Below are 14,066 nucleotides of genomic sequence, written 5' to 3'. Positions count from 1 at the left end.
TCTCATTGTATCCTTGGCTATCCTGGAACTTGCTCTGTAGACCAGGCTGGCCTCAGACTCACAGAGATCCACCTACCTCTGCCTCCATAGTGCTGGCATTAAAAGTGTACACCACCACCCCCTGAGGAGAAAATAAAATCTTTTGGACGAAGTATATATATATATAGTGTGTGTGTAGCTAGGCACCACCTTTCATTTTCAGCATTCATACAATTTAATTACCATGTTACATATTTTTTCCTATAAAAGATAAGGCTTACTACGACAGTACCTTGTGACACTTAAAGTGATTCTTTTATTTTTTTTCCATTTTATTTCATGTGTAATGGGTGTTTTAACTGTGTATGTGTGTCTGTGAACCACATGTATGAGGTATCCTTGGAGACCAGAAATGGGTGTTGGACTGTAGTTACAGATAATTGTGAGCTGCCATGTGTGTGCTGGTCATTGAACGGGGTCCTCTGGAAGAGCAACCAATGCTGTTGATCACTGAGCCCTCTCTCCAGTTCCATTAAAATAATTGTTTTCTTAATGTCATGAGATATTCTGACCATTTTCCAAACTTTGTCTCACAAAGCTGATGAATTTGTAGTTTTGGCAGGATCCAAATAAGATCTACATTGAAACTGACACTGTCCCTTCAATCTTTGAATTTTCAATTTCTTTCTCCTCTCCCCCAGTAATTAAAAATAAATAAAACCAGATCATTTTTCCCATATGTTTTTCTAGAGTCCGAATTGTGGTTATTGGATTGCTGTGCTATATAAACATAGCACACTTAAAGGAGAGTGAGAAAGTTTTCCTTCAGCAAAGATAGGAAAGTATTTCAATCAAAACAGTCAAACGTGATGGAATCGCCGCAGTTATTTTTGCTGGAGAGCAACGTCAGGGGATGTGTAAGTTCTCGCCGGCTGCTCTCTGATGGCTCTGTGAAGAGGTCGCGAAAGTCTAGAATGATAGACAGTAACACCCTACACGAGATGCATAGCCGTGAGGAACAGGCTCCTTCCCAGATGGTTGCTGGAAGTTCATGCAGCGGAGGCAACTGTCAGTTCACTGGGTCCAATACTTGGTGTGCGTGGGGAGTGGGGTTACTCGTGTAAGATTCTCATAGCTACATAGTTCTCGGGGTGCTTGAGACCTTGCTGGAGCGTGACTGAAGATGCGACTTGGAAATTTTAATTAAAATTGATCAAGCAAGGCAAGAAACAAATAACCTACGCTTCATCTGCAATCAGAAGCACATTAAACTTTTTGAAAAAAAAAACCTTCAGACTTTTCAGTTGAAAGTTCAGCTGAAGTTGAAGTTGAAAGTTCTGACGTTTCAGTGTCTTAAGAAAGATTAATTACTTAGGGCTGTGATATACTGCATGAACTGGGTTGGTAGAAACCGAATGTGTGATGGTTCAAACCCAGATACCTTCAGGAGGTATAAGGATTCCGAGGAGCAAACAGCAGTTGGAAATGTTGATACAGATATGTGTGCTACCATAGAAACCTCACTTCTACCTATTTCTACCTCTGCTGCAGAGGGTGGTCTCTGCCTGATAATGGATTTTAGGTTTTTTTTTTTCCATCCCCCTACCTTGAACTCATGGCCACGGTCCTGCCCCTGTTCTGAGTACTAGGATTACAGATATGTAGCACCACGCCCATCTAATGCCATATAGTCCTTCTAAATCATTCCCTAATCTATCGTTATTATCATAGTATTAAGAAATAAATTCTTAACCAGATGTGGTGACTCACAACTGTGATATAAGCACCACAGAAGTGTAGGTAGAAGGAAGTTTGAGGCCAGTGTGGGGCTATATAAGAAACCATAGTAAATAATAAATGAATAAATGCATAATTAGACCCTATTGGAAACTTGGAAAGAGAGTAATATGACCTAATATAAAACCCAATTTTGTAAGCCAAGCAGGGGTAGCACACACCTTTAATTCTAGTCCTTGGGAGGCAGAGGCAGGTAGATCTCTGTGAGTTCGAGGCCTACAGAACAAGATCTAGGACAGCTGGGTCTACACACAGAAACCCTCTCTTGGGAAACAATCAACAAAAGACCTTAATTTGTGTGTTTAATAAGCCATAGTGTATAGGGGACTGCCGTGTGTGCTATAATTGAGGTGTCACTTCACTGCCAGCTGCTGCACAGAAAAGTGCCTGTGAGAGACGGGCATGGTGACATGCACTAGCAATCCCTGTAGTGGGGAGCCATTGCCAGGCAGTTCCTGGGGTTCTTCTGGTCGGCCAGCCTGTTTTACTTAGTGACTCCCAGGTCAGTGAGAGACCCTATCTCAAGAACAAGGACATAGTGCCTGATGAATGACATCTAGGGCTGTCCTACACACACACACACACACACACACACACACACACACACACACGAGCTGTGTAGAAAATAATATCTTCGTAAAGTATTGGCCCAGTAGAAGATACAAATCATGGCTTATCTAGCTTCTTTGTGAGCTGGTGTAAAGGATTCCTTGAAAACAGAATTTGGGTACCATCAATGTTGTGTGCTCCAAATTCTTTGCCGGAAAGGAAGGATTCTTTGGCAACCCAGTCCACCTATAACTGAGAATAACTATTCATGAGGCTGAACCTTCTATGCTTGGACCAGGCTTTGGTCTCTGACCGTTAGGTTCTACAAGACTGGATAGTCTTCAGTTTCTCCGGGTCCATCATTCCTCCTTCACACAGCTTCTTTGGAAGCATATGAGAGCCATGGCAAAGTAGGGTTTGGCAGTCTCCCAAGGAGCTGGGTTCACATCTCGTTCTGTTGCTCTGGTACCATTGTCACTCTCACAAGCGACAGAAACACTAATGAATTCCTCTGAGTGCAAATGGAACGCACAGAAACTCAGGCAAGCTACCATTGGCCATATGTCTGGTCATGCCCTCAGGATTCAGGTGGGTCCAGTCATTCCTGGTTGGAGCGTTCTCTGTGGAAGGACCCTAGCTCTCTGTCCAGCAGAATTCACCAGGTAAAGTGAGAGACCTCAGCCTCCTTCCTTCTGTTTCATCCTTCTTTTGTGTTTTCCATGCAATACTTCCCTTCCTGTACTTAAAATATCCTTTATTACTCCTCCTCTCTGCCACAGAATCTAACCCCTCTGTCCCATCTACATTAATTAACCCCTTTGGTGCCCTAATTTTTTGCTGGTATTCAAATGTACTGAGCCAACCCTAAAATCCTCTGGTTCTTAAGTGTCATCTGATCTCCTCATTTTCTTACGAAACATCCTTATCAGAGATCCTGGCTAATAATCCTGTTTCTCTGCAGGTCTCTGGAGTCTTCTCCACTCATAACTTTATTTCCTCATTTCACCCAACACCCTGAATTCTGTTGCGTTCTCCACTTTCATCGGGTGGTGACAGCTCCGTAATGCTCGTGGCAACAGAAATTGTTCCTCTCCTGCCCCATCATCTACATCACAATTCTAGATGCTCTCGGGCTAACTTATTTGGGAGAAACGTCTTTGCAGCTGTGAACAGGTTAAGGATTATGAAATAAGAGCATCTTGGGTTATCTGGGTGGATCCTAAAATGCCACCCTGAATATCTTGATAGGAGATGCAGAGGGCAGTTTGACATTACATGCACACACAACACAAGCCTTGGCCGTATGACATTTTCGTTTTGGACTTTTGACCTTTAAAATGCAGTAGAAGTTTCTGTTGTTTCATGGCAATCAAATTTTTGGTAAGGGGCCACGGAAGCTCTTTTAACACTCTGGATAAAATGGTTAACCAGAGATGCTTTGGTTTTCCCCAAACATGCCCAAGAACCAGCACTTAGGTGGAGAAGCAGCACCTTACCAGCACTCTCCCCAGAAAGAGGGCCCCACTTGACCTCGTCCCCCCTCCTCACAGTGTTCACTATGATGACCTTAGCATGGTTGCCACTCTACATCACCCTCTTTCTTTACGCTGCACTTTCTTCTTCTTCTTCTCCGGATGATAGATTACAAACAGGGCTGCTATGAACATTCGTTGCATGTCTTTAGGTGAATGTGTCTCTGTGTTTCCATTGGGCGTGTAGCAAGGAGGGGAATTCCTGTGTCCTTGTTCACAGTTTTGCTCAGTGCTGGCTGGACAGCCTCTTCTGCACCTACTGCTACCTGTCACGGAGACTCGTAAATCTTTCCCTCTGATTCAAATCTTTTTGCTGAGAGTCAGAGTCACTACCGGCATGAGTGCATGTGTATAACATCTAGCAATACATATATGTACATACACTGGTCTGACTTTAAGTGCAAGCTAATTTAAACTCAGTACTGCAAAGAAAGAAGTTTCTGCTTTGTGTCCCTTTCTGTGTTCATGAGCATGTTTAATTATTTGGGTTCAAGTCATAATCTTTCATTTTTCTTTGCCTGTGTTCATCCAAACCCTAAAATCTACTGCCCACCTTCGTACTTTCTCTACCTTATTTTAGGGGCCCATTTTCTTCTGGGCATTTCGTAAGTGACTCCTCCTCTTTCCATTTTTCTTTTGTCTGTCATCCACCCACCGGCTGTAGACTTATGCTCTCAAAACAAGCTTTGGTCCTGCACACTTCTAATTAAAACTCACGGGCATGGGTAGATGATAGACAAAGGCAAACTTATTTATGTTGGCTTTCTATTTACGTTTCCATAAACTTGACTTCCAGATCATTTCTAGGAGAAAGACTCAGATAAGTCTTCATCACCAGATACTGACTTATTAACATTGTCTTCATACGTGTTTTTATGCTAAATTGCTCACGTGCCTCCTTCGCGCATTTCTTGCAATGGCTGCATATGGTTGTCAGTCATAGAATCTTTACTATCTTTAGCACCCATAAAATCCTAATAGTTTTGTGCGGTTATTATTTTTGTTGTTGTTGTATATATGTGTGCATGTTTGCATGTGTATGTGCATGTGTGCCTGTGTTTGTGGCAGTCAGAGATTAGTATCAGTCATCTCCCTCAACCAATAGCCACCTTAATTTTCAAGACTGCCTTTTACTGACCCTGAAGCTTTCTGATTCAGACAGATGACTGTCCAGTGAGCCCCAGGTGTCCTCCTGTCTCTGCCTCCCCGGTGCTGGGATTCCAGAGGTGTGTTGCCGTATCTGGATTTTTGATGTGAGTTCTGGGGATAGGACTCAGGCTGTCATGCTTACAAGCAAGCTCTTTATAGCTAAGTTACCTCTTCAGCCTGTCCAGCTTTGTAAAGGCCACCCCTGGAGGTGCCAGACGCCCCTCTGAGCATCTCTACCAGGCCTCCGTTCTCAGGTGAAAATCAGTAGCTTCAGCAAACTACCTCAGTCCAATTATGACACATTATTAACTAAGCCAGTCAGGACTAGGCTGGGTTGGGGAGATGCCATTTTCATTCCTTTAACCATTGAGAATGGTTAATGGGGACAGGTGCCCGGAGAGATGGCTCATCTGGGAAGAGCACTTGTTCTTGCAGAGGATCCAGGTTCAGTTCCCAGCACCCTCATGGCAGCTCACAATCATCTTTAACTCCTCCTCCAAGGGATCCAGTACCAGTTTTGGCCTCTGTTGGTACCAGGCACACACACATAGAGCATGCATATAAATGCATGCAAAATATACACTTAAGATAAAAATAATCTTTAAAGAGGAAAGAATGGTTATTGGATGGAGATGTACTTCAGTGGTAGATTGTTTGACTAGTATGCCTGAGGTGCTAGGTTCAGTCCCCAAGAGAGAGAGACAGGCAGAGAGACAGGGGAAGGGAGGGAAGAAGGGAGGGAGGGAGGAAGGAGGAAAGAGAGAGAGAGAGAGAGAGAATGCGAGCAAGAGAGAATGAGAGAGGATGTTTCATGTGTGAATCACCATGCATGTTAGTTTGCTGATGAGGCAAATGTGGACCTGTGTATTTCATTGACAGAAATGTACATCCTTATACACAATAGAGTTAGCCAGGCGACAGCTAAGAGGCTGGCTCCGTGCTACTAAAGCTAGGCGGATAGTGATTGTAGGAGGAATGGACAGTCTGTCAGAACAGTGATAGAGTCTTCTCTTATCCTTCCTGAGAATTCCAACAGGAATTCCAACATTCTCAGCGTACAGGAGGAGTGTCGTAGTTTCCCAACATTATATGCTTGTCACTTTCCTATCTATCTAATCTTCAGAACCCTTCTAGGACACTGCTTGCAGATCCTAAGTAACATTTTAGAAATCCCCATAAAATGATTTAGTTGTATCTCTCATCAAATTATTCATCAAATGGGAAAACCATTGGAATGCAAGAGTCAAAGGATGTGTATTTGGGGGATGGCGTGTTCTTTAGGGGCCCGTTCTTGCTTCATCCTTTGGGAATGGTTGACCTAGTGTCCTGTCTTTCTTTCTGACCAGCCCCCTGGCGTCTTTGTTTTCCTGGGCATCTCCTGCACGGCGTTTCATGGGCTGAGACTGCTGTGTTTCACTCACTCTCTGGGGCTTGCTGTTCGTTCTCCAGCTCTCCAGGCAGACAGTGCCCTGTTCACACTGTTGCGCCTCACCTCGCCACATGGCACCGAGTGCTCCAACCTCTGAGTGCCCCTATTGATTTTTCCACAGTGCCAGCTACCTTGACCTTTTTATCAGCACTTGCCAATGTGTGTTTCTAACCCCTCCCAAAGGAGGCAGGACTCTGTTTCCCTTTTAACTTTCACAGTACATCACAGATAACAGAGCCGTGTGTGTATGATAGGTATTCAGGATGTTTGTCACATTAAATTGGTGTTAGTATGTTGACTTAGGAATTAACCCATTGTGATTGGATAGGGAGGGCTTGTGTGACAACTTGGGAAGCTCTTAGAGATTGGCCCTGTGCCATCTGATGGGCAGCCACCTATAGACTGTATAGTACTAGCCACATTGATCCTTGGGCTCTGGCTTTGTTGTGAGTTATCTGATATTAAAAAAAATCTATTGAATAGATAAAAATTAGCAAAAGATTAATGTTTTTGTTTTCAGCTCTGGGTTTTAGGAGCAGCAGTGACTCATTTGGGCCATTTAACTAACAGAGACTGTATTGTGAAAGGAAAAAATTCAATTAAAGAGGAGAAACGCAAACTTCATATATTACGAATCATGTTATTTGATGATCAAAGTGCAGTTCGGCTCAACAGGTTTGTTATTGCCCTGAACTTCATTATGCTTTAGTAATCTATCACTTAATCTAATTTTATGCTCCATTTAACATTAACCCGGTTGGGGCAAGGAAACAAAGTATACTTTAAGTAAAAATCTTGAAGTTTTTGTTGTTGTTGTTTTGGTTTTTTTTGTTGTTGTTGGTTTTTTGTTTTTGTTTTTTTTGGTCTAAACTTAAAATGACTGGCTTTGTCTAGGGTTATTTAACATTTTCAGCATTACCAGAGAACTCAACTGAGTAGAAATTAAAAGCACTTGCTGGGGCTGAGCACGGTGGTTCATGCCTTTAATCTCAGCACTCTGGAAACAGAGCAGGTAGATCTCTGTGGGTTTAAAGCCAGTCTGGTCTACATATTAAGTTTCAGGCCAGCCAGGGCTACACAGTGAGATCATTCTCAGAGAGAGGGGAGAGGGAGGAAGGGATGGAGAGAGGAAGGGAGGGAGTTTGCATTTGATCACGAATCATGTGGGAGGTGGAACACGCTTTGGTCCTCAAGTCTGCTTTGTCCAAACCTCATTTGTGTTCTAAGGTCATGAACTTCCATCTCCTGCAGGTGCAGGATGTTGTTACTCAGGAACGACCTAAAAGCATGAACTCTGGAGCCATATTCAGGGATCTGAATCCTGATGCTTCTGCCTTTTAGTCAGTCTGTGCTGATGTTGTCTCTGTTTCAAATGCCCCAAAATACTAATATTATTTACTGCCAAGGTCCATTCTCAAGGTGAACTGAGTTCATATTTGAAAACATCTAGTGCTTGACACACACTAAGTGCGAGACGTGTGTTGGTGAGAGAGAGCAATAAACCGCCCCTCCTGAGTGTGCGCTTCGGCAAGTGCAGATTATCGTGTTTGTTTATTGAAATGTCCTCCTTCAAAGTGTTGTCATGCCTTCCAGTCATTCTCATGGAAGCTGGTTTTCACCCGTTTGTGTCCTACTGGTGAGAAGTTACCCAAAAGAGCCAGAAGGTTGTCATAAAGATTTTTCTTTTCAAGTTAGATAATAAAATACAGCTTCTTAGAAGGTGCCATATTGCTGGAAGCCCTAGCTAAGGAAAAAGCAAACAAAAGATGTAAAGAGCATAGATGCTGGACGGGAGGAAACAAAAACCTTGTCAGTTATAGATAACACAATTGTGTAGAGACCCCAAAGAACATACCAACAAAGAAGTCAATGTGTGTAATTCAGTTTCATCTTCCAGAGGTGCCTATGAACAATGAACTATTACAAATTGCAAAAAGTATATCTTTCACAATAGCACCCCTGATTTGAAACCTATTAATTTGACAAACTCTGTATAGGGTTGGTATATTGAAAAATTATAAAATGCTAATTAAATAAATCAAAGGAGACCTGCATAAATAAAGAGATGTTCCCTCTTCACAGATCTAGAGACTTACTATATCAGGAAACAGTCTTAAGCAAATCTCAGGGGGATTATCTTTATAACTGCCAATATACAGTGTTCCATCAACAGCCTATTCTACAACTCATACAGGAAAGCGAGTTGAACGACTGCTGAGTGTTGGCCCAGGGCTAACCAGGTCTTCTGTGGCTAGCATGTAGCATTAAGTCCTTTCATGCATATATCCAACACTTCCACCTGGGAAGCACGGGTGACATCAAACCTCATGTCTGTGTCTGGCGAGCCGTAAGAAGGGTGATGAGTGGCTTATTGGTCTGAGGTGGAATTTTTCCTGAAATCGTCCAGATGCTGTGACCTCCGTGAGGCTCCGTACTTTGTTTGCAGAAACCTGTGTCCTGCCACCATGGAACTGCTTCTGTCTGTGGCTTCAGGTTGGGAAGTGGGGAGATTTGTACATCCCAGTTAGCATTGCAGCAGGTCAATGGTTTCTACACTGGACGGTCATAGATATACCTCAGGTTTAGGATCTGGCAATAAGGTAGCAGAATTTATTGGTAAGGTTGTATAATAAGGTTTGAAGTTTAAAAGAAAAATGCCAAGCACTTCCTGAATCTGTTATTGGAAATCCAGGGAAGGCCTTGCTGTTGAGAGTTTCAAGGTCCTGGGAAGGTTTGTAAATTGACGAAAGTTGGTTACTTGAGCAATTGTTTTTGTAGAACTTTGGGGCATCGAATTTCCAGGCCAACCATGTCAGGATGAGAACCCTGGTTGAGCCTGTGAAAATTAGTTTTTAATATTATTGATTATTTTTGGGGCAGTATATTACTGTTCTGTGTTTTCCATATAGGTAGGCAAAACTTCAAATTTGATTTTGCTATGGACAGTTGAGACTCCTTAGGGGTTCTTTTAGGGACCTTGGAGGACCCCTTAGCTCCTTAGGGGTACTAAGAGCAGCTGTGCTGTATACTGGGACTGGTTAAGGTCTTGTTGATCCCTGGAAGCCCTGTGGGTATTTTATGACTCTCTTCTTTGTAGAACATGTCCCCATTAATGTCCAGTCTCTAGAGGTCTCTGTGACCCCTCTCTGATATTACTAGAGCTGTAAGACCTTTATAGAGGTGATTTTTGTCCCCTAGTCCCCTAAGACCCAGCTGATAACAGGGCAAGAGCCAAAGTATTGCCATCATATTAGCTTTTTTAGCCTACTGGTTTAGCCCTTAAGCATGGCTAGTCACTAGAAAGGTCAGCTATACCCATCGTGGAGAATGGATAGTGGGTTAATAGGTATGTTTTAAAATAAGACTCAGTTTTTAAAGATGTCAAAAGGTTGAGGCACTCTGTGGAAACTGTAAGCTATTATTATGATAAAACATAAAATCTCTTCTCATTCAAAGTAAATTTTTAACCAGAAAAGTTTTTCATCCCTATAACTTTTTGTATCTTTTTCTCATACTTGCGAATTCCTTTTTGTCTTACTTTCCTTTACAAAATCCTTGGGTAATTTGGATAATTCTTAAAACCCTATGACCCTGGACATAGACACTCCTGGTCACTTTTGTTTTTCCCAAAACGTGTTTATTCACACTTAAGCTGTTAGTTATTTGGTCATGTTTTGCTAATATTTCATTTAAATTATTTGGTATCATTGTTCACATAGGCCAAGTAAATCTCTGTTTTAAAAATTTCAAATAAATAATTTGTTAGATGTGTTTAAGTCATATGAATTAAAAGGACTTAAGACTAAGGTTGTGTGTATACCTGTTTGTTTATATGGCATTTGGGGGACTTTTTTATATGAATATTTCACATAAAAATATCTATAGGTGGCAGACAGACACATAAGCAGAAATACCAACTCCTAGATCCAAGCTAACAACTGGGACCAACAGTAACAAAATGATACAAAGAATTAAATGAGATTACCTCTTAGGAAGGCTCTAGCTAGAAACTCAGAGAACCTATAACACACTTGCTTCAATTTGAAGTATGCTGTTAGTAGAAGCAAGGCAGAGAATTTGTATCTCAACAACATAGTATTACCTAAACATTGAGAAAGGCCAGCCAGGTTAGATCAGGGCTTCCTATGTAGACTTAAGAGCTAAACTAGTTACCAAGTAATGCTCAGGTAGGCAGAGGTCTAGAATTGAGCCTGTTTATACAGGGACGAAATCCTCGGTGATCTAGATCTTGATCAGACTTGGACTGAGTTTTTGATAATACATCCCAGGATGAGTCAAAGGGAAGAAAAGACAGGAGACTCATTGTGGATCCTCCTTGATATGCGGTGTTCACCCTGACAATGTCTGTTGTAGGCAACAGGAGTTCCTTGCTGTCTGGAGTGAAACCCAGTTTCAGCATACAGTCTTCTTTCAGGGAGTACCCAGAGGAAGAAGGAGCCTTCCATTCTGTGGAGGTGACGCCGCATTTACTACAGAGTTCAGGCTATCTGGTTGGTTGGTCATGTTTTGCGAACCATGAAGGGTACAGATTGAAACCGGCTGTGAGGGAAAGGGGACTCATTGATCTGGAGAAAGTGCAGGTACTCAATGGTCCCTTGAATCAGGAAGTCTGGAAGGAAAGGACAACAGGAAAGATATTGCCAACATCACGTGTTCTACACCCTGCAGCTGTGAAGTGTCAGACCGGGAGCAAGGGCATGGGCGGGAGGAAGTCCTCATGGCCTGTGCTGATTGCGCCCTGGATGAGCTGTGGCTGTCACGGTGCCATTTGGAGAGAATGAGGAAGCTCCCCTGAACCTGTGGTTGTTTTGCCCATTCCTCTAGGACCTCCAGGCCTTATTGAAAAGTAGTTTTAGGCAGGGTCTGTCAAGGAAGTGAGAGAAAACATGGCACTTTAGTTACTGTTCTATTGCTGTAGTGAAACACCAGATCTAAGGTGATTTGAATAAGAATGGCCCTGCAGGCTCGTATATTTGAATGCTTAGGCATATTTGAATGCTTAGGGAGTGAAACTGTTTGAAAGGATTAGAAGAATTAGGAAGTGTGGTTTTGTTGGAGTGGGCGTGGCCTTGTTGTGTGTTACTGGGGGTGAGCTTTGAAGTTTTAAAAGCCTACTCCAGGCCCAGTCTGTCTATCTGCCCCGCCCCCAGTCTGCCTGCAGATCAATACATCAAGCTCTCAGCTACTGCCCAGCAGCTGCCTACATGCCTACAAGCTCCCTGCCATGATGATAATGGACTAAACCTCTGAAATTGTAAGCAAGCCCCCACCCCACCCCACCCCATTAACTGCTTTCCTTTTAAGGGTTGCCTTGGTCATGGTGTTTCTTCACAGCAATAGAACACTGACTAAGACTGATCAACACAACTTGTAAAAGGAAGCACTTAGTGGGGGGCTTGCTTGTAGTTCCAGAAGGTTAGTCCATGACTGTCACTGTGGGGAGTGTGACAGCAGGCATGGGACTGGCGCAGTAGCTGAGAGCTGATGTCCTGATCCACAAGCAGCAGGCAGAGAAAGAGATGGGGGGCTGCTGATTTGGGCTTTTGAAACCTTAAAGCCCACCCCCAGTGACACAACTCTTCCAATAAGGCCACACCTCCTAGCCCTTCCTAAATAGTTCCGGTAACTGTGGAGCAAGCATTCAAACACATGAGCCTATGGCGCCCATTCTCATTCAGACCACCACAGTTGGTCTTATTTCTGGGCCGTTTATGAGAGGTCAGTATTTAACAATGAGACATGGATTGCTTACTATCGTAAAATCCCACAGCACTGTTTGTCTTTCTTGAGTTGTGAGTGTGGCACTAGGAGTCATTAGGAGCTCAGCTTTGATGTTTGCTTAAGGCAATGGAAGTCCCTGGGTCAGTCTTCGAGCAGGCAGGATTGGATTATTAGAGACTGAGGCAGTTTACTTGTCACAGAAGTCCCCTGCCCTCCCAGTTCTTTCTGCAATGACCTTCACCTCTCAGCTCTGACTTAGTTCTGTTCCTGCATGCCTCCCCTCCATGTTGGGCACATTACATTAGTTCCCTTTATACATTTTTATTGATGTGCCTGAAGGAGATGGAGAGGAAGCTCAGTTTTGTTCCTGCGACACTGTTTTCAGGTTTTCGTTACTTGATATGAGGCGTTGTTGATTTTGCCATATTTGCATCTGTGATTATATTACTTTCCCTAGTCACAATGGTCTGTACCTCCAGGTTTTTTTCTTTTTCTTGATCATGCTTGCCACAAACTGACCATATATGAATTAATAATTCATTTTAAAGATAATTGTGGACTGGCTAATGCATTTATGTTTAAAAAATAATCTTGTGTGTGACTGCGATAGTCTATGGACCTTTTACCAGTTTTCTAACTGGTGTAATTACCTTGTAATGTCGAAACCAAGCAGAGCCTCAGGTACTGCTTCTCACCTTTGCAGCCCTTCCTTGCTTTGCAATACTTGTTTGACTTTTTTCTTGGTTTTTTTTTTTTTTTTTGCTTTTTTTTTTTTTAAGTACAGGTTTCTTGAATTCTTATAACCCACTTCCGGCAGACCTGCATTCAAAACTCAGTGGTAAACAAAGAGGGAAAATCCCTCCCTTCTCTCCCCATTTCCTCCTTTGAGTACTGAGCTATTGAGACACATGTATGCTTACTGGGCATGACCCAGGCGTCATCTTCTGGTTTTTCTGCTTGCAGATATTGCAGTGGTGGAGATGAGCGACGCCTTCCGGCAGCCATCCTTATTTTACCATCTCGGGGTGAGAGAGAGCTTCAGTATGGCCAACAACATCATCCTCTACTGTGATACTAACTCCGACTCTCTTCAGTCCCTGAAGGTACCACCCTTGCTCCCTCAGCCTTTGCCCTCCACACCAGCAGTGAGGGCGGCATTTCTGTCACCCAAACCGTTCTAAGCAGCTTACATGTGGGAGTTGTTATTTTTGTTGGTGCGGTAACTGGGCAGGGATTACTGGTAACCTTGTGAGGTCGAGCTCACTGAATATAAAACTGTGATCATACGCTAATAGAAAAGCTTGGTTGACTTCTGAGTTCCAGGTCATGTTTCAGCAAGGAAGATTGGTGGCTGGTGCCTGTAATCTCAGCTCTTATGGTATCCAAGCAGGAGGATCTTGAGTTCTAGGTCAGCCTGGGAGACATAGAAAGAGGTCCTGCCTCAAAATGTCAGGAACAAAACACGCATCTACAATAACGAAACTCATAAAACAGGAAGTCATCAGTCCATACTGTTGATAAAGATCATATGAGATATGCCAAGCTTTGCCAGACGGCTGGGGACTTCTCTCTGCTCACCAGGCTCCAACTAAAAGTGCTTTCAATAAGACCCTCTCACTGCATAGCGCCGGAAAATGGTGTATACTTTCAGCTAAGATGGGAGAAGACAACAGAAACAATGTTTCTGCAAAATTCAACCTGCTGTAGTATCATTTTCTCCATTAATAAGCAACTGCCAATATACAGGCATTTACTCATCCAATGTAGTCGGCCGAAAGGCTCTAGCTATGAGGTATGTAGCACACAGCTTTAATCCCAGGACTCAGGAGGCACAGGCTGGTGGCTCTGTGTGCGTGCAAGGCCAGACTGCTCTATATAGTGAGTGCCAG

General features: G+C 43.1%; 1 protein-coding gene across 1 annotated transcript in view; it reads left to right on the top strand.

The window, feature by feature from the left end:
* The window catches only part of Map3k5 (mitogen-activated protein kinase kinase kinase 5), a 206,024-nt gene that overhangs the window by 48,325 nt on the left and 143,633 nt on the right, over nt 1–14,066 (top strand). Inside the window, exon 2 of the mRNA XM_005360963.3 lies at nt 13,141–13,280. Within this exon, the coding sequence (XP_005361020.1) occupies nt 13,141–13,280 (140 nt within the window). The remainder of the gene's footprint in view (nt 1–13,140; nt 13,281–14,066) is intronic.

This window comes from Microtus ochrogaster, linkage group LG4, assembly GCF_000317375.1.
Source record: "Microtus ochrogaster isolate Prairie Vole_2 linkage group LG4, MicOch1.0, whole genome shotgun sequence".
Classification (NCBI taxonomy): domain Eukaryota; kingdom Metazoa; phylum Chordata; class Mammalia; order Rodentia; family Cricetidae; genus Microtus; species Microtus ochrogaster.
The sequence above is the reverse complement of the archived record's forward strand: the minus strand, read 5'-3'. Positions and strand labels throughout refer to the sequence as shown.